Raw genomic sequence first — 20,294 nt, 5'->3', positions numbered from 1 at the left:
CTGAGGGGTGAGCGGTGGCACTGGAAGAGAGCTGACGCATTTATATGATTTCCAAACCTTCCCTTCCAAATGGTGAGGATGGCAAATTCTCCTTGCCCTCAAAACAAATAATGATGGAAAATGAATTCTGTTGTGAGATTTGGAGAATTCTGCAATAGACTTTGGAATTGCTTGAGACATTTTGGTATCACAAGCAGCAGCGGGGATCATTAAATAGATGCTGGTTGGTGTTATTATTTTGCTTAGGCAAATATGGTAACTGGGCCTGATATGGTACCAACTGAGAACATCACCATCGCCTATCTGGGAGCCTACTGGAGCAAGCACCTGACCTATTTCTGGCTTGTCTTAATAACAGTTTCATTCTTGAGAAGGTGATAAGAAAAATGGCAATTCTGGACCTTACTCTGGGCAGCAAAGAGGAATTCAGTGCTGAAAGGAAATGAGGGAAAACTGAGGTGAAGACACCAGTCCCTCTTACATTTCCAGCTCAAAGCCTTTCATCCTGTAGATGGTACTAACTAAATCACCTCAGAAAATTTGGGGTAATGATAATAATAATAAAAAATTAAAAACAACAACAATTAGAGCAAAAGTCTTAAACCAAGTTAAAAAGGAAGAGGTTGAAACAGATAAACTCCAAAATCCCCTCCCACCTCTAAGTCCAAAGAAGCATATGAATGGGTGCTGAAATGGGTGGTAGAGGATCTTGGGCAAGTCATTCCTCTCAGTTTCCTCATCTGTAAAATGGGGGGGTGGGGGGGAGATTGAACCAGATTGTGTCAAAAACAAGATCCAACACTCCCATGTAGCCTGAACCGGATTCAAATGTAAATGGGCAATATGTAAAGAAATAAGTAAAAATACAACAGAATGGAGATAATGTCAATATGTGGTTTTAAAAGTTAATATGGTGGCCCACAGAGATCCTTATGTATGGTTTAGTGGCCATAGTTCCCGCTGGTCTAAGGTACCTTCTAGCTTTAAAATGATGATCCTCTGGGCTCTGACTAATTCAATTCCTTCCTCAGTCTTTTTTTTTAGTCATATCTGACTCTCTGTGACCCCATTTAGGGTTTTCTTGGCAAAGATACTGGAGTGGTTTGCCATTTCCTTTTCCAGCTCATTTTAGAGATGAGGAAACTGAGGCAAACAGGGTGAAGTGACTTGCCCAGGGTCACATAGCTAGTAAGTGTTGGAGGCCAGATTTGAACTTGGGCAGAAAAGTCTTCTTGACTCCAGGCCTGGAGCTCTATCCATCGTAGTGCCACCTAGCTGCCCCGACTAATTAAATTACTTTAGCTAATTTGTGGTAATAAAAATAACTGAGCCAAAAAGCAAAGTAGTGGGTTGCAGTATCGGATACCCAAGATTCCATTCAGCTCTGAGTTCTGTGGTGAAGTTAAAAGACAGCAGGACCTCAAGCCAGAAAGCCTTGACTCAAAAGCCCTGCTGTGGAGTCTTAGACAAGTTACCTGATCACTCTGGTCCTCAGTTTCCTCATCTGTCAAAAGAGGGGGTTAGAATAAATGTCACCTAAGGTTTCTCCAAGCTCTTAGAACTAGGCGTATCCTAAGGACAATCAGGTCACCTTAGCTGATTGGCAGCATGACATTTTTTCTTAAGTCAATAAACAGGGAAATAATAAAAGTAAATAAACATGAGACTGAGGCATTGGAGTTGGGAGTCTCTGGCCCAAAGTGCAGGGAAAGACAGCAGCATGCCTGGGTCCTAAACTTTACTTTGCTCCTTACTTGCTGTGTGTCCTTAGACAAATCACTTAGCTTTGCTGGTCCTCAGGTTCTACATCACTTAAAAAAAGGAAATAAAGGTTGTAACGAATGTCATTGAAGATTCCTTCAAGGTCTAAAAATGTGACCTAATGATGTCTAAGGTGCTGACTGGCTCTGAAACACTGACCCCATGAACTCGGATTCATTAAATCATCTAATTTACGGTCATAAAAATAGTATTTTAGGGGAAAAACTGTAAGGAGAGGGTTGTATTAGGTGACCTCCATGACCATCTGAGGCAGCAGCAAGACAGTGGGCTCTGGAGCCATAGAAACTCTCCCTCAAAGCTTTGTCCTATGTGGATGTACTTGGTGTTTGATCTTGGGCGAGTCACCCTCCCTGGTCTTCCTTTTCCTCTTTTGTAAAATGAGAAGGCAGGACTAAACGGCACATGGGATCTCTCCCAGCTTTGAAAATGGGATCCTATGAACACTGGTCAACTAGACCACCGTAACTCATTTTATACTAATAATAAAAAGACTTTAGCCAAAAAATATTGCACCTAAAATCAAATTAGGTGATTTCCAAAGACTTTCCATTTCCAGATTGTTTAGTTCATGGGAAAGTGAGGTGGATTGGGAAGCAGACGCCTGGGGGCTCAAAATGGACATCTCCATTTACTTGCTGTGTGATTTCGGGCAAGGCTCTGAAACTCTCTGGTCATTAGTTTACTAAAGGGTCAGAATTAGTGATGGATGAAGTCTCCCCTAGCTCTAAAGCTCTCTGTGTCTCTGGCTAATTAAAGAAATGGATCCAATTTAGAGTAACAATATACAGGGGATAATATATCAATTAAAATGATATAAATGTAATATATTAAAAATATAAAAGCCCTAGAAAGAGTAGGTTGGATGACCCAATCTGCAAGATCCTTTCCACATGTAAATCTAAAGTGGGCTGGGCCAGGAACCAGAGGAACTGGGCTAAAACAAACACCATGCTCAGAAACTGGTTTGCTGTGTGATGTTGGCCAAGAAAAAACCTCTCTGGTCCAGTTCATCTTCTCCAAAATGAATTCATTGGAGTAGATATTGTCCCGAAAGGGACAATACAGAGCCCTACAAGCTTGAAGCCTACTATCTCATGAACTTTGATTAATTAAAACATTTTAATTAATTTATAGTAAGATTAAAAAATACAAGTTAAAACTTTGAAAGCTAATGAGGGGATTGTACCAGCTCCAAATCGGTCTGTGAATGGGAACTAGAGGGCCCAGGCTCACAACGTGCTTTTCCAGTTTCTTGCTGTGTGACTTTGGCCAATCGCATAACCGCCTTGGTCATCAATTTTCTCTTCTGCAAAATGAGTTGGCTGGAATAGATAACGTCTAAGGGCCCTACCAGACCCCAAACCATACGCCAATATGCCTGGATTAAAAATGCCTTAATTAGTTTATGGAAATAGGAAAAAAAATTTAGGAAAACCCCCCCACATTTTAACTCTGCCAAGGTCATTTCATGAAATAGAGTCTCTGTATCCAGGTGGACTCTTGCCCAGGCTTTTAGATGGTCTTCAAAAACCGTGCCTACAGTGGCAAGAGAGATCTAGGTTCCAAATCACTGTTCTGACTTGCTGGGTGATCTCTAGTGAGTCACTTAACCTCTCTGGTCCTTGGTTCTTTGAATATAAAATGAGGGGGTGGGACTAAATGATGGCTAAGGTCTCTACCAGCTCTAAAAATAAGATCGTATGAACTTGGCCTAATTTGACCACCTTAACTTAGAGTAATAAGAAAAAAAATTCGGAAAAAAAAATCCAGTGAAAATAGCGAAGACATTGAACTAAATGACTTCCAAGATTCCTTCCACCTTTGAAATCCTTTAGGGCATGGCAAAGAGAATGGGGATGGCAGCCAGAGGAGCTAGGCTCAAATCTGCTTTGCCACCCATTTGCTGTGTGATCTTGGGTGAATTCCCTAACCTCTCTGGTCTTCACTCTCCTTGTCTGCTAAACGAGGGAGTGGGACTAAAGAAATGTATGTATAAGGCCCCTTTCAGCTAAAAAAAAACCCCAATAACCCCATGAACTCTGACCAATTAAGTAATGTTAATTAATTTATAGTAGTAAAAATATTTCTTTTTTTCTATTTTTTTTTATTTTTAGTTTACAACACACGGTTCTACATAATTTTGAGTTCCAGATTTTCTCCCCTCCCTCCCCCCTCCCTCCCCAAGATGGCATGGAATCTCATATAACTACCACGTATAACTTCACATTAAATTAATTTATACACTAGTCAAGTTGTGGAGAAGAATTATGACCAGTGGAATGAATCATGAGAAAGAAGAAACAAAACAGAAAAAACCCCAAAAACAAAAACAAAAGAGAAGAAAAAATGCAAGCATGAAGTGTGCTTCTATCTGCATTCAGACTCCATAGTTCTTTCTCTGGATGTAGATAGCATTCTCCATCATGAGTCCCTTGGAGTTGTCTTTGTACCTTGTGTTGCTGAGAAGAGCGAAGTCTGTCAGGGTTGGTCCTCACAGAATCTATATATCTGTGGTTGTGTATAATGTTCTCCTGGCTCTGCTCCGCTCACTCAGCATTATGTCGTGTAGGTTTTTCCAGGTTGTTACGAAGTCCGTATTTCAACAAAATAAAACTTAATTTCTAGTAATAAGAAAATATTTTAACAATATAAAACCAAACTCAAACAAGGAGCTAGATGTGGGACCAGAGAATCTGGGCTTGAAAAAGGATCCTCTGCTATTTCCTAGCTGTGTGATCTTGGACAAGTCATCTACCCTCTCTGGTCTTCATTTTCCTCATCTATAAAATTAGATCTTAGAGTATTTATAATAATGATGAATATTTTTGAAAACCACAATAAACTATGAAGAGTAAGTTGTACTAGGGATTTGCCATCTGGATCAGGAACCTAATCTAAAAAACCCTGCTCTGAAATTTACTTGCTGTGTGACTGGTCAAAACACTTGACCTCTCTGGTTCTCAGTTTTCTCTTCTGCAGATGGATTTTGTTAGAATAGATATTGTCTCAGGCCTCTACTATCTCTAAGCCTAAGATCCCATGAAGTTTGGCTAATTAATTAGCTAACGTTAATTAATTTATAGACATAATAAATTTTTTTTAGAAAGTAAAACCAAATCTCCCAGGACCAGTGGCACAGGGCCAAGAAAGCTGGACCCTGAGCAAGAGAATCTGACCCCAGCACCCTTGCTCTGCCATTTACTTGCTGTGTGATCTTGGGAAAGTTACCTAACCTCTCTGTTCCTTGGTTTCTTTGCGTATAAGATAAGATGCTTGGCCCGAGTGATGGCTAAGGTCTCCACCAGCTCTAAAAATACGACCCAAAGCCCTCTGGCTACTTCAATCCCCTTAGCTAATGTATAGTCATCATTCAAATATTTTAGAAAAGCAAAGAATTGCCTAAAAACTAGATGACTTCCAAGAAGCCGTCCAATTCGAAATCATTAAGTACAAAGGAAAGAACTAACTTGGGAGGCGGCTGAACCTTGGGGATCAGAATCTGCTTTGTTACTGGTTCACTTTAGGAAAGTGAAGAAGTCTAACTGAATGATGTACAAGGTCCTCTTCAGCTGGAAAATGATGATCCTATGAACAAGGAATAATTAAGTCACCTTAATTCGTTTATAGGAACAATAAAATATTTTTTAGGGAAATGAAACAAAGTAAAATGAGGGGATGGCATCAGGTGATCTCTAAGACCCTGCAGGGCAGTAGCAAGAGAGCAGGACCCAGAGCCAGAGAATCTGACCTCAAAATTTTGTTCTGATATCACTTGCTGTGTGATCTTGGGTTAGTCACCTACTCTCTCTCGGTTCCAGTTTCCTCAAATATAAAACACGAGGATTGGATTAAATGATTTCTAGGGCTCCCTCTGACTAAAAATAAGATCCCATGAACTCTGACTAATTAAATCACTTTACCTTGTTTATAGCAATAATAAAACTATTTTTAGATAAACAACCCTCTAATGTGTATGCTGGACTAGAGAATCTGCAGGATACCTTGTACATCTAAGTCCAAAGGAGCACTTGGTTTAGGAACCCAAGGACCTGATCTAAAAAAACTCTGCTCTGAAATTTACTTGCTGTGTGACATTAGTCAAAACACTTGACCTCTCTGGTCCTCCATTTTTTAATAAGTTTTTTTCATAAGATAAGCAACCAGCTTTTTCTTCTGCGAATTGATTTCATTGGAATAGATATTGTCTCAAGCCCCTATCACTCTAAATCTATGATCCCATGAAATTTGGCTAATTGATGTTAATTAATTTATAGACATAAAAACCGGGTTTTTTAAGAAAACCAAATCTAACAAGAATATTGTACCAGATGCCCTCCTAGCCCACTAGATACAGAAGCAAGAGAGCTGGACCCTGAGCAAGAAAATCTGACCCCAGAACCATTGCTCTGTCATTTGCTTGCTGTGCGATCTTGGGCAAATCATCTAACTTCTCTGTTCCTTGGTTTCCTCAAATGTAAAATAAGAGATTTGGACTACATGATGGCTAAGGTCTCCACCAGCTCAAAAATACGATCCAAAGCCCCCTGGCTACTGAAATCCCCTTGACTGATTTATAGTCATCATTAAAATATTCTAGCAAGTGGCGCAGTGAGTAGAACACTGGCCCTGGAATCAGGAGGACCTGAGTTCAAGTCTAGCCTCAGGCACTTGACACACTTACTAGCTGTGTAACCTTGGGCAAGTCACTTAACTCCAATTGCCCTGCCTTCCCCCCTCCAAAAGAAAATGCTTAAGCAAAAAAAATCCACTTAAAATGAGGAGATTAGAATATATGATTTCCAAGCCCCCTTTCAGCTCTAAATTGTTCAGTGCATAGGAAAAGGAATTGGAATGGGACCCATGGAAGCTGGACTCAGAATCTGCTTTGCCACTCATTTGCTGTGTGATCAGCCTCTCTGATTATCACCTTCCTTTTCAGAAAAAAAACTGAGGAGGATGGACTAATTGCTGCATATGGCCCTTTTCAGCTCAGAAATGATGATGTCATGAACTCTAATTCATTCACTTTAATTACTTTTAATAATAAAACTATTCAGCAAAACAAACCCCAAAACAAGGAGATTGTACCAGGTGATCTTAAAGCCCCTGAGAGTTGGAGCCAGAGCCAGAGAAGCTTCAAAACATTGCTCTGCCATGTCCTTGCTGTGTGATTTTGGATTAGTTACCTAACCTCTCTGGTCTTTGCTTTCCTCATGTAAAAGGAAAGGGCTGGATGATATGATTTCTAAGGTCTCCCCCACTTCAAAACTGATTATCCCAAGAAATCTGACTCGTTAAAATCACCTTAAGGTTGATTCTAGCAATAGGAAATTTTTTTTAGATAAACATCTCTAATGAGTAGGTGGCTGAGGGACTCAGTGGAACAGTTGGAGGAGAGCTAGCTGGGAAACCTGAAGATCCAGGCTAAAAAACCCCCTCAGAAATTTACTCGCTGTGTGACATTGGCCAAAACACTCGACCTCTCTGGTCTCCAGTTTTCTTTTCCTTGAAATGGTTAATATGGAAATATGTTTTGCATGACTTCATGCCTACAAGCGGTACGATGCCTATTGAACTGGACTAGCCATTTTCTCAGGCACCTACTTCCTCTATACTTATCATCCCATGAGCTCTGCTTAAGTACATAACTTTCATTTATAGACTTAAGAAAGATAAAAACCCCAAATCAAAGAAGGGGATTATACCAGATGCCCTCCCAGCCCGTCAGGTAAGGGGCAAGAGAGCTGGACCCCGAGTAAGAGAATCCTACTCCAGAACCATTGCTTTGCCATTTACTTGCTGTGTGATCTTGAGCAAGTTACTTAACCTTTCTGTTCTTTGGTTTTCTTGAATGTACAACAAGGAGATTGGACCAAATCTTGTCTAAGATCTCAATAAGCTCTAAAAATATGGCTGTGGCGAGTCTCAGCTGGCTACTGGAATCCCCTGAGCTAATTTATAGTCATTAAAATATTTTTACCAAAAAAGGCTACCTAAAATGAGACTATACCAGCTGATTTACAAGAACCCTTCCAGCTCCAAATCACTTAGTGCATGAGAAACACAAGTGGGTTGGCATCTGGAGAATCTGAGCTGGCAATCTGCTTTGCTACTTGAGTGCTGTGTGATGTTGGCTTAGTCACCTAACCTCTCTGGTCCTCACTTTCCTTATCTGTCAAATGAGAGATTGGAGTAAATAACGAACAACATACAAGGCCTTCTTCCCTTCAGAAATGACAATTTCATGAAATCTGACTTAATTTATAATCTTAACATCTTAACTTATAATCATAATAAAATGTTTTAATTAAAAAATGTAGGGGTTGGACTAAATGTTGTGTAAGAACCCTCCTAGCTCTGAAAGTCAGATATTTTGAATTCTAATTAAATCACCTCACATAATTTTTGGCAATAAAAATTTAAGGCATATGTTTATTATCATATTTATTTATTTTATATTATGTAATATATTATATACATTTAGAGAAAATAGAGAGAGAAGGGAGAAAGAGAGAGGAGGGGTGGAGAATAGTTGGAGTAGAGAATCTCCAACATGTCTTTGACCATTTTGTCACAACAGTGATACTCAGAAATTTGGGGTGTGATCTTAGACAAGTCTTTTAACCTCTCCGAGGGACCTTCATTTTCTTGACTCTAAAACAAGAGGACTGGACTAGATCCTTTGCATTCTGGCTAATTCAATCCTCTTTGGGAATTTATAGTAATAATAGGAGAGCTTTCAGGGGAAAAAGGAATCCACCTAAAATGAGAAGATTAGAGCAGATGATCCCAAGGTCTCTTCCTGTTACAGGCCAAGTTAGAGCCGAGCCCTGCCCTCCTCGGACCTCCAGGCCCAGAGGCCTGCTGAGATAAACTCAGGCCTCTGAGATATGGATGGAGCCAGGAGGAGGGGTCTTGCCTTTGTTGCCTCCCTAGCAATTCCAGGTCTTTGCCCGGACCTGCTTGAGCACATGGAACTTCCAGCTCTCTGTCTGGGTTTGCCTGAGCACATGGAACTTCCGGTTCTTTGCCTGGGCTGCCTGCCCGCAGGGAGCTTCGGGTTAGCGTGGGAAGAGAAAGGGAGGAGAGTAGGCAGTCCTAGTACCCAGGTGTCTTGATTTTTACCTGTCCTTCATCCACGTAACCAAAGAATGTACCTACGTCACTAAAGATATAAAAATGCTGCTTGCTGAAATAAAATTCGGAGTCATTCACCATCTTTCGGCTCCCGCCCCATACATTGTCCACGAGATCAGGCCCTTTGCTAGGCAAAGGCCTGGGGCTTGAGGGGAACCCCGAGTATAGTTGCGAGGCTGGGGGCCCGCAACATCTTCCCACTCTTCTTTGTCTCCTGCAGCAGAGTTGGGTGTGAACTCAGTAGCTCTAGGCTCAGTGCATGCCCTGCCGTGGAGGTGCTCTGTGGCCTTGGCCAAGTCACTTAACCAGTGACCACCCAATCTATGTGGTCCTCAGCTTCCTCTTGTATAAAATGAAGCCCATGGAATAAATATTGTACAGGGACCCTTCTAGCTCCCTAATTGTGATCTTGGGAACTCTTGCTAATTTATGGCAATAACAAAAATTATTTAGCAGGGCAGAAAAAAGGAAAAAGAATATTAATATTCCTGATTGTATTAGAGGTTCTCCACAACAGTCTTGCTTTAGAGCCTCTGGTTCAGTGGGAAAAACTAGATTTGGAGCCAGAGGATCAGGGTTTAAGACCCTTGTGTCGCTACTTATTTCCTGTGTGATCTTGGCCAGGTTGCTCACCCTCTCTGTTCTTCAGGTTCATTACCTATAAAATAAGGGAGCTGAGCTAAATGCTTTCTAAGACCCCGATTTAGCTCTAGAAGTACAATCCTATGAACTCCGGCCAATTGAATCACCTTCACAAATTGCCACTAACATTTTTAAAATTAGGCTTTTCTTTAATTTCTAAGAAAGCAGGCTGCAATAGATGATTTAAGGAAGCAGAAAGAGAACTGGAGCCAGAGATGGAGAATCTGGCCCGAAAAGCCCTCCTCTCCTCTCTACTTGCTGTGTGACAAGTCACCTAACCTCTCTGGTCCTCAGTTTCTCCTTATGTTAAATGTGGGAGTAGGACTAAATGTTATCTCAGGCCTCTTCTAGCTCTAAAACTGAGATTTTAAATTCTGACTGATGAAATAACTTTATCTAATTTTTGGTAATAAAATTTTTATTAAGCAAACAAAACAAAACAAAATGCAAGTGATAGAACAAGTTTAGCCTTAAGATACCTTCAAGCTCTAAGGTCTGTGGCACATCCAAGACTCTGATCTTTTTTTTTTTTTTTGTTTTTATAATTTTTTTTGGAGGGGGGAAGGCAGGGGAATTGGGGTTAAGTGACTTGCCCAAGGTCACACTGCTAGTAAGTGCGTCAAGTGTCTGAGGCCAGATTTAGAACTCAGGTCCCCCTGATTCCAGGGCTGGTGCTCTACTCACTTCACCACCTAACTGCACCTAAGACTCTGATCTTGAGCCAGAAGTCCTGGGCTCAAAAACCCTGCTCTTCCATAATTTGCTATGTGATGCTGGTCAAGTAACCTCTCTGATCCTCAGTTTCTTCACATTTAAAATATGGAATTTGGACTAAATTTCTCATGTGGTTCCTTACAATTCTAAAACTCTGACCCTATTAACTCTGGTTAATTAAATCACCTTAGCTAATTTGTGGTAAGACAAAATTATAAAGCAACAGCATCCTTTTCATCTCTGGGTTGTGCAGTGGAGTCAAAAGAGAGCTGAATCTCTAGCCAGAGGAGCTAATTTTAAAATTCTGCTTTGCCACTTGCTGTGTGATCTTGGGAAAATTACTTAAGGTCTCTGGTCCTCACTGTCATCATCTGTAAAATGGGTAGGGTAGGAATCAATGTTGTCTAACGTCTCTTTCCAGCTCTAAGCCTGTGATCCCATGAATTCTGGCCAACCCAATCTCCTCAGCAAATTTGTGATCACATTAAAAATACTTAAGCAAATAATAAAAGAGAATTGTACTTTATCTCTAAGACCTCCTTCCCCCTCTCTCTCCCCTCCCCCCACCCCAAGTCCTTATAATAAGGCCAAAACTTTTTCTCAGTGACTGAGTTTTTTTTTTTTAATTTATAAATCCGTGAACGTTAAAAAAAAAGTTTTAGGATCAAGGGAAGAAATTCTTAATTGAAAGAACGACTTCGGATTACTTTGGAGCCACCCAGTGTTTGGGGGGCCCCTTGCTCACCCAGGCAGTTGGGTCTTCTGTCTGGGAATGAAAAAGGACAAACATTTATTGGGGCAGGAATTTTTTCCCTTTAAATTCATGTGATGAGTTCCAAGTAAAAGTGGAAATGATTTTCTGGGCTCTACGGAGCTTGAACCCTGAACATCACCATGCCTCTTTTAGATGGAAGGTGTTTGAGATTTCTGGAAGTTCAGAGTTCGAATTCTAGGTCTGGCTGCTACTGGCTGACAGAGGTCAAGACGCTTGGCTCTCGATGCCTTGAGCAGTTTAGAGACCAGCTCTCTAACCTTACGAGGATTGAGTCGCATCTGAAATCTCCTTTTGATCCTTACCTCTATTACTTAATGATTTGGTAAAACTTACGGGGGCAGGGGGCATGGGGCGTGGGTTGACAAGCCATCGGATGCTTAGTGGACCACCTCAGGTTGAACATGAGTGAATGTGCGCAGGGCTTTGCACTCTGTGGATAGCTGTAGGCTACCGGGAAGAAAGTGAGTGGGACCAAAAGCATTGAGAGGGGACCCGAGTGTGAAGGTGCAGGCTGCTCCGGGGAGGTGTGAATGCCTGGCTCATAGCCCTGGGGCAGGGTGCTGCCTCCCCTCGATCCCTCCCGCTGCCTTTGGAAGTTCCCTCTGGACTTGCGAGCTAGACAATTTTGGCAGCGGGACTAGCTAAAATGTGCCAGATTGCATTGACTCCCCCAGCCCTCGGCGACAGAGATGCCTATTTAAAGACCAGGCGCAGGCCTCCTGCTGTTAAGAGTTCAGGCCTGGGCTAGGATTGCCACTCAGACTTCGTGTAAAGGGAGTTGGGGCTATTGCAGCCACACTGTGGTCAGGTCTGCCAAAAGGGGGGGGTGGCCAAAGGTCTCCCGAGGGGGTTTAAGTGCTTACAGGTGTTTGGGAGGTTGCCCCTGTCATTAATTTTGATGTCGTAGGTGTTACGTCGGAAGTCAGGTGGTAAAGATTGCTATAAAAGCTCGGCCAGCTCGGCCAGCTCAGTTCAGCTGCGATGTTTCTACCGAACACATCTCGGCTGCTGGGGGACTTGCTGCCTGCAGTGACCGGCGCCGCTGGCCAGGAGGGCGCTGCCTCCGGGGATTACAGCCCTTACTGTAAGCTCCGAGGCTGTGGTGAGCGGCCGCCCGCCGGCTCGGGAGTGGGGGCCAGGGGATTTTTTCCAGAGCTCAGCCAAGCCAGCAGCGCTTTGCCTGCCTGCCCTTCGAAGCCCCTCGCGGGCTGGCCAAGCCGCTTAGCGGTCGCCCGGACTATCCCTGGCTGCAGCTTCAGAGCAGGGCGGGGGTAAGGGGTGGGGGATGAAACCCAGATTTTTTTATTTGGTTGGATAAGAGAGCAGATTTCTCTTTCCTGTGCTCCTTAAGGGGAGAAAGGGAAAGAGAAGCGGAGGGAGAAGAGGCATCGGGGGTCCCCCACAATCGGATCCCAGACAAGCCAGGAATTTGGGGGATGGAGTGGGAGCAAGGCAACAGAGTCTGCTCTCCATATGTTTGCTGAGCCCCGTTCTGATCCTGGACTCTAGTGGGAACGGGAACGGCTGCAGCACCCTTCCTGGGGGCTCCGGGTCCCCCAGCAATGCTCTGGTATTTTATGCAAGGCGGCAGCTCCCTTCGGGGGACTCCTGAGCCCCAGCCATGCCCCAGCACTTTATGCTCGGCCGCAGCACCCTTCCCGGGCCCCGGATTCCCTTCCCTAGCTCCGGATTCCCTTCCCTAGCTCCGGATTCCCTTCCCGGGTTCCCTGGGCTCCGGATTCCCCTCCCGGGCTCCGGATTCATCCAGCTATGCCCCCGTACTTTATGCGCTCTTTACGGGAAGCGGCAGCCCCCTTTCCGGGGACTCGGGAGTCCCGGCCATGCCCTGGCACTTTATGCTAGGCGGCAGTGCCCTTCCCGGGGTCCCAGAACCCCAGCAATGCCTCGGCACTTTATGCTCGGCAGCAACTTGCCTCCCAGAGACTTAGGAGTCCCAGCAGCGTCCCGGCACTTTATACGCCGCTGCATTGTCCATCCCAGAGGCTTAGGAGCCCCCCGGCTCTTTAACAACCTTCCTGGAAGCTCCGGAGCCCTGCTAGTGACCCGGCACAAAGTGCAAGGTGGCAGCCCCCTTTGTGGGGGCCGCGGATCCCCAGCAGTACCCTGGCATTGCTCTGGTACGAGGTGCGCTAAGGCTGTGTCCATCCCGGGAGCTCGGGAGCACTGGTAATGCTCTAGCACTTTGTGCGAAGCCGCAGCACCCTTCCTGAGAGCTCCAGCACCCCGATAGTGCCCTGGAATTGCACTGGCATTTTGCGCGCGAGGCAATGTCCATCCCTTTTGCTCTGGACTCCGGCACTTCCCTGGCACTCTGTGCGGGGTGGCACCGCCCTTCCTGAGGGCTCTGGACCCCGACACTGCCCTGGCGGCGCTCTGGGCACTCTGTGCGAGGTGGCTGCGCTCCTCCTAAGGGCTCGGGAGCCCGCACTCTGTGAGCGGCAGCTGCGCTTGGCTGGGGGAGGGCTTAAGAGCTCGCTCTCTGTGCAGGCGGCAACGCTTGTCTGAGGGGCTTTGGCATCCGCGCACTTGCGCGGCGGCAGCAGTAGCCTTTCAGAGAGCTCGGGAAGCGCCGGTTTGTGGGGGCGCTGCCAGAGAGCCCCTAAGCTCTCGCTCCTCTGACACCGACATGCCATTGGGCACCACGCCCTGGAGACAAAACCTTGGTGCCAGGGAAATTCGAGCGCTCTAGTGCTGGAGGTGGGAGCGTCTTCAGGCGAGCGGGTGGTGAGCAGGTAAAGACTAAGGCAAAGTTCCCTCTCCAGGACGGACCCTTGGTGCCGTCCCCTCAGAGAGAACTTAGGGGTACGAAAGCTCGAGGGGGTCAGCAGACACTCCGGGGAGTATTGGCTGGGGGCCGGGAGCTCGGACTGGGTGGGTGTGATGCTGGCGGTGGCGGTGGCGGTGGCGGCGGCGCTCTCACTCTGTCTCCTCTTTCCCCAGCTTCTGCCACCATGGAGGCAGCTCACAATGACACTACTACTGTACCCGACTGGTGGCAGCCCAAGACCCCTCGGCCCCAGAACGTGTTCCTGACCAGCTTCTTGTCCTTGCTGCTTTGCTTCACCATCGTGATGGACCTCGTGGGCAACTCGTTTGTCATCGCTGCTGTGACCAAGAACGAGAGACTCCGCAACCTCGGTAAGCTACCGGCACCCCGCTGCAGTCCCAAGCCCCGCGCCCCTGCTCCCTCCTTGGGTATCTGTGGCCACCGTCCCTGTGGTAGCCCCGCTTCCAAAGTACCAGCGCAGCCAGGCTGGCATAACAGCACGGTGAGGAGCCCTTTCAGAGTTAGCGCCCACCTGCCCGAGCTCCACACCACCGGCAAGCCTGGGGGTGGTAGTGGAGGGTGCGAGACAGAGTCTAGTAGGGTCCAGCCGGAGTCTGCCGCACCTTCCACGGCCAATGCCACAGTAAAGGAATTCTAACTGAGCCCCATTTCAGGAGGGACACAGGGCTGGCTTGGGACGGGAGTGACCACAGGGAGAGGAGGCAGGGGCTGGGGCCACTAGCATTCCCCGCAGCCTGCGGCGGCCGGTGAGTCCGCATAGCAGCCAGAGCGTCTGGAGCTTGAATCCAGCCCTGAGTGCAGGGAGGTGGGAGGGGCGGCTGTCTGGGACTAGGAGACGCTCCCCAAGACTAAATGTCGGGGTCTCTAAGCTTAGGTTTCTGGGGATCCCGAACTGGGGGTAGGGGGCTGCAGTCCAGAGCTTGGACAGAGGCAGAGAGCTGAGCAGGTAAGTGGTGAGGCTGCTGAGGGGCTTGGGAGCGGCTGGCTGCAAAGCTAGCCCCCAGGGGGCTTGGAAAAGCCTCTCCGTTCCTCCGGGGTCCCCATACTCGCACTGCTGGGGCTGGCAAAGAAGAGCCGCTCTCCTTGGCGTCCAGAGCAGGACCGAGCCCAGGTAAGTGTCCAGGCTGTGAATAGACGCCGGAGAAAGGATAGGAATGTGTCTGTGTTTGATTGGGAAGGGGTCACTAAGTAGGGTCCCAAAGCTGGGGGCGGGCAAGAGAAGTTGCCTGCCTGGGGCTGCCAGAGCCAAACACCGCGAAATTAATTAAGTGCAGGGCTTTGGGGAGCTGTGCAGAGCCAGGAAGTGGAATGGGTGGGGGTCGCCAAGTCCCTACGGGGTCTGCGGCTTGGGGTTGGGAAGACATCTGGGAGACAGGCTCCCTCGCCTAGGGCTAGGAAGAGTGCTTCTTTTGAAAAGCGTCTTTAAAAAGAAAAAAAAAAAAGGAAAAGAAAAGAAAAAGAAAAGAAAGAAAAAGTGTGTTTGACTGAAGTGCCGTGCTGCAGAGGCAGCTCCCTCCCCTCCTCCTTCTTTCCCCCTCCTCCCCTCCCCCACGGGACACCAAATTGGTGGGGGGTGGCTCCTGTGCCTGTTTCAACTCCTCAGCACTGCTGGGAAAAGCTTCCGAGGGTCTAACGGGTTAGCCCGGGGTCTTTGAGTCCTCTGGCAGCCACTTCTGGGACTGCAAAATGGGCACATTCACCCTTCTAGACCTGGGCAGGCAAAAGCCAGGGAATACAGCCAAAGCCTGCAATGCCCGGTGGGAGGGGGGCTCAGAAACACGCTCAGGAAATAGAGGGGCTACATAATTTGGGGAGGGGTTACAATCCCCTACTGACCAATTTGGTGTCTGGAGCCGCTCTTGCCCTAAGTATGGTCTCCTCTGCGGAGGGGAAGGGGCAGAGCCCCCCAAATATCGGTGGCGGGTCCTTGCAGGCTACTCTAGGGTTTGGAGAGAGCCTAGCTGAAACCACACTAAATACCCCTCCTCTGCAGAGGGGGAGGGGCAGAGCCCCCCAAATATCGGTGGGGGCTCCTTGCAAGCTCCTCTCAGGGTTGGAGAGAGCTCAGCTGAATCCAGCCTCACCATAAACCCTTCTGCAGAAGTGTGGGGTACTCTCCCCCCAAGCTAAATGTTAGGGTGTATAAATTGTTAGGGAGTCCTTGCAGGCTACTCTTGGGGTTAGACAGAACCCAACGGAACCTAGCCTAGATATGAGCTGCTGTGCAGAAGGGAGGGGCAGTGTCGCCCCAGTAAATATCTGGGTGTCAAAGTTGGTGAGGGGGTCTCTGTAGGCTACCCTTGGCGTTAAAAGGAACCTAAGTACGGGCTCCTCTGTAGAGGCGGTCAGAGAGACTTTCTCCCAGTAAATTTCAGAGTGCCTAGGTGGTAGGGGGTCCCTCACTGTCCTTGCCTGGCATTGCAGAGAGCCCAGGTAAATGCAGAGTTAAATCCACCCTAAGTGTGAACCTTACTGTCAACTTGAGGGAAGAGGCTGGCGATCCCTCCCCCTGGTAAATGTGGGGGTAAAGATGGCAGATGAGTGTCAGGTTGGGGGCTGCTGAACCAGTGCCTCCAAGCAGGGAAATGGGGAGGGGGGAGTAGAGAGAGGGAGAGGCTATCTATCCATTCAGAGCAATCCCCAGTGGAACGAGGGCCTGGAAAGAGCAGGGTTTGGGAATTAGGTGAGCATAGGTGCTGCCCAGTGTAGGAATTTGGGAAAGCTCAAAATAGGTGCCTGTTTTGGGGTTCCCAGTATCTTGTGGGGGGGGGGGCAAGGTGGGCTGTAAGCTAAATGCCTTCTAAAGTCCTTTCCAGCTATAAAACAATGATGATGATAACCCGGGAACCTGGCAGAGCTGTGGGGCAAGGGAGGTGAACAGTTACAGCAATCTGTTTATAGGGGTACAGTTGGCAAGGAAAGAGGGGGGGCTAATGGCTATGTGGAGGGAGCAAAGTGGCTGGATTTCCCTAGGGAGGCCAATGAGAACACTTAGCCAGTGCACCAAGGCACGCACCTAGCTTTGATTGGCTAGTCCCGGCACGGCTGGCAGAGATGATGCCCTGGGTGGACACACCCTGGTGCAGTATCTGGCCATTTTGGGGAATGAGTTACCCCCTTCCCCCAGTGGCCATGGCCAAGTCGCAGTGGCTAGGGTAAGGTAGATAACCATGCTACAGAATTGGGGATGCCAGGAGCCAAGCAGAGGTTTGGGGGAGGTGGGGTGGAGCCTAGCAAGAGTCTGGGAGGAAGCAGGCACTTCTGTGTCTGGACGTGAGCTGAATACAGGGCAGTGCTGCAAGTGGTAGGGTACTTAGCATTTCACCCACCCATCTTACAGAAGAGGAGACTGAGGCTTATGCCATGTAAGATGGCGGTGGAGATGAGTCCCCTCTTCTAGGGTACTTGTCTACATGGGCTCTACACTCTGAGCCTAAGAGTAGGGAAGGGAGGCTCTGCTTATCACAGCTCCCAGCTCCTAATGCAGTGATAGTGCCACCCAGTCAGTCCCAGGGACCTATGCCTAGGCAGGAGGATGAGGAGCCCCAGTAAAGACCAGAAGTGTGGGGGCCAAATCCCCCTCCCCCAACCAGGCACAGCTGCAAGGTCCTAGAGCAGGGCTGAACAGCAGCCGGGTTGTGGAGTTGTGTGTGTGTGTGTGGGGGGGATAGAGAAATCAGCATTGGGAATTAGTGACGACTGCCTGTTAGTAGGAAGGCTGCTAGCCAAGGCACAGCTGCCAACAAGCCTTGCCACTGAAATGAATGAACTGAAAAGCTGCCCAGACGGGGGCAGAATCTTCCCAGAAAAGAGGCCAGTCTTGGCTCTTGTTCCAACTTCTGGGAAGGTGGCAAATCTTAGCCCCGAGGACCCCACCCACCCACCCACCCAGTCCCACAGTTCAGGCCTTCCTATAGGACCAGTCGCCTGAGCTGACTCCAAACCCATCATGGGGCTTGTTTTTCTTTTCTCCCTCTCTTCTATGCATTTGTGAGAAATCCCCTAGGGACAGATGGTGGCCCTGCAAAAGAGCAGAATGGTATTTCTGGGCCCCCCCCAGACCTCCAGGGCGCTGCACGACCCTCCCCTTCAGCAGAAGCAGCAGGGGTTCAGGGTCAGCCTGCTGCTACTCCTGATACCTTCATTAACAGGCTGCTACTACAGTCAGAGACTGGCCGTTGTCTTCCTTCACATACGGAAGCAAGGAGCAGGAAGGAAATGTGATTCAACTCTAAAGGCATTTTGCGTTGTTAAAAGCATTAGCAACAGAGAAATAGACACGGATACAAGACTTTCAGGAACGGGCAGTCATTTCCCATTTTTGCTCCTTGGCTCTGGGCTGCTTCATTTGCACAGCAGCCCGCAGCCCGCAGCCCAGGCCGATTTTCCAAGCCTCTCACATTTTTCTTTTCTCTCCCTCTGGCTCCCTCTTTTTCTGTCACCCCCAGATGATGCTACTATAGCCTATATGACTGCCTAGCAACAGTCCTGTGTGGAAATCACTGCGAATAATGGGAACAGTACTTAGGGAAAGAAGAAGGTGACGAGGGGGGAGGGCGGGATGCATTTACTTGTTGATGGGAATGCTTTAAACCAAACCCTGGCTGGCCTTTCAAGGCCCTGCTTTTTTGCCTTTGCAACAGTAGGTGAAGGGGGTCTTGGGAGACCTTGGGCTGGACTGTGAGATGCTACATGACTGCTCGTGGCTTGCAGTATTTGACTGGTTTTTGGCCAGTGGCATGGAGATTAAAGCAGCCAGGACGGCTGCAGTGATGTCGAGAGTGTAAATTGTGCATTTCCCAGGGTTTTCTCTGGCTGTCCCCTGCTGTGCCCTGCTCTTCGGTCTACTCCCTTTTCTCAGGCAGTTGTACTTTGGAAGCTCTAGCATAGTGGGGGGCCGGAGGGAGTGCAAAGGCGCAGGGTGTACAAATTTGGGCACCTCTTTGGGTGTGTGGTGTGTATGTGTGTGTGCGCGTGTGTAGAAAAATACAATTTTATTTGTCACCAGCCTAGGCACAGCCCTCTCCAATGAATTAAAATATCACCTAGAAAAAAAAAACAGACCACTATAACAAGTGGTTATGTATAGATGGCATTTCAATTAATTTTTTAAATCAACATGAATTCAAGGGTTCTCAGCTTTGTTCTAGCGTAAATCTGTGCTCCTAAGACAGTGGTTTTTAACCTGGGCTTTGTGAAGTGGTTTTTTTGTTTCTGGTTTGGTGGGTTTTTATATTTTGATAACTGTATTCCTTTTTTTTTTATATTTTTTTAAATTAATTTATTTATTTTTAGTTTACCACACATGGTTCTACATAGTTTTGAGTTCCAGATTTTCTCCCCTCCCTCCCCCCTCCCTCCCCAAGACGGCATGGAAGCTCATATAACTGTCCTGTATAACTTCGCATTGAATTAATTTATGCACTAGTCAAGTTGTGGAGAAGAATTTTGACCAATGGAATGAATCATGAGAAAGAAGAAACAGAACCAAAAAAAAAACCAACCCAAAAACAAAAACAAAAGAGAAGCAAAAAAGGCGAGCATGTAGTGCGCCTCGTTCTGTATTCAAACTTCAACTGTATTTCAATACCATTGATTTCCTTTGCAATCTTATATATTTTGTGAATTTTAAAACGTGATTTTGAGAAGGGCTCCATAGGCTTCACCAGACTGCCCAAGGAGTCCATGATACAGAAAAGGTTAAGAATTCCTGATTTAGCCTAACTCGCTTGTTTTACAGAGAGGGAAACTGAGACCTAGGCATGTTAAGGGCATTGCCCAAGGTCATCAAGCTAGTGAATGGCAGGGCTGAGATTCATAGCTAGGTTCCCTGACTCCAGAAGCAATTTTCTTTCCTTATCTCCCCAAAGTTCAGCCCCCTCCAATATATTAAGATATTAAGGGAGGAAATAAGACCAATGTGTCAAGCTGTTTAATATAGATTACACATCAGTGAATTTGAAGTTTAAATTTAAAATAAAAATGAGGTTTTTCATCCATGCAAAGGGCATTGTTTATGCCAAATGGAGCTTTGGGGCACCTCAGACCTCTTCTGTGGGGCCCCCTAAAGCCCACTGCCCCCTCCTTAATTATAATCTGAAAGGGCTTTTCAGCCATTTGTTTTCCCCGAGCAAACAAATGAATTTCTTGGAGGGGGGCTTATTATTATTTAAAAATCTGCTGAGCTAAATGAAGATTGGAAAAAAGAAGTGGGGGGTCACCTTTTGTGAGGTTCTGGAACATCATGCCCTATGTCAATGTATTGTGTTGAATTTATGGAAAAGTTTTTAGTGTTTGATTAGTATGGCTTGCTGTAGATAGGGGAAGGTGTCGTTTATGTCCATGGCCTTTGGGGCCTGGGGGTGGGGTGGGGAGGAAGTGTGTGTTCAGTTTTAACTGATGCGTTTGAGAAGGGTTCAGCAAGATGGCCCGCTG

General features: G+C 46.9%; 1 protein-coding gene across 3 annotated transcripts in view; it reads left to right on the top strand.

Annotated features, from left to right (window-relative positions):
• The window catches only part of GPR50 (G protein-coupled receptor 50), a 68,194-nt gene that overhangs the window by 34,592 nt on the left and 13,308 nt on the right, over positions 1–20,294 (top strand). The window contains exons 1-2 of one of the 3 annotated variants that reach the window (XM_036739890.1): positions 12,026–12,134; positions 14,012–14,209. In XM_036739890.1, coding sequence (XP_036595785.1) covers positions 12,032–12,134; positions 14,012–14,209 — 301 coding nt within the window. In that variant the 5' untranslated portion in view covers positions 12,026–12,031. Of the gene's footprint in view, positions 1–12,025; positions 12,135–13,502; positions 13,804–14,011; positions 14,210–20,294 lie in introns of those variants that run through there. The other 2 variants (XM_036739891.1, XM_036739892.1) reach the window with 2 other exon arrangements.

This window comes from Trichosurus vulpecula, chromosome X (assembly GCF_011100635.1).
Source record: "Trichosurus vulpecula isolate mTriVul1 chromosome X, mTriVul1.pri, whole genome shotgun sequence".
Classification (NCBI taxonomy): Eukaryota; Metazoa; Chordata; class Mammalia; order Diprotodontia; family Phalangeridae; genus Trichosurus; species Trichosurus vulpecula.
Note: the sequence above shows the minus strand (reverse complement) of the source record. Positions and strands in the feature narration are given on the sequence as shown.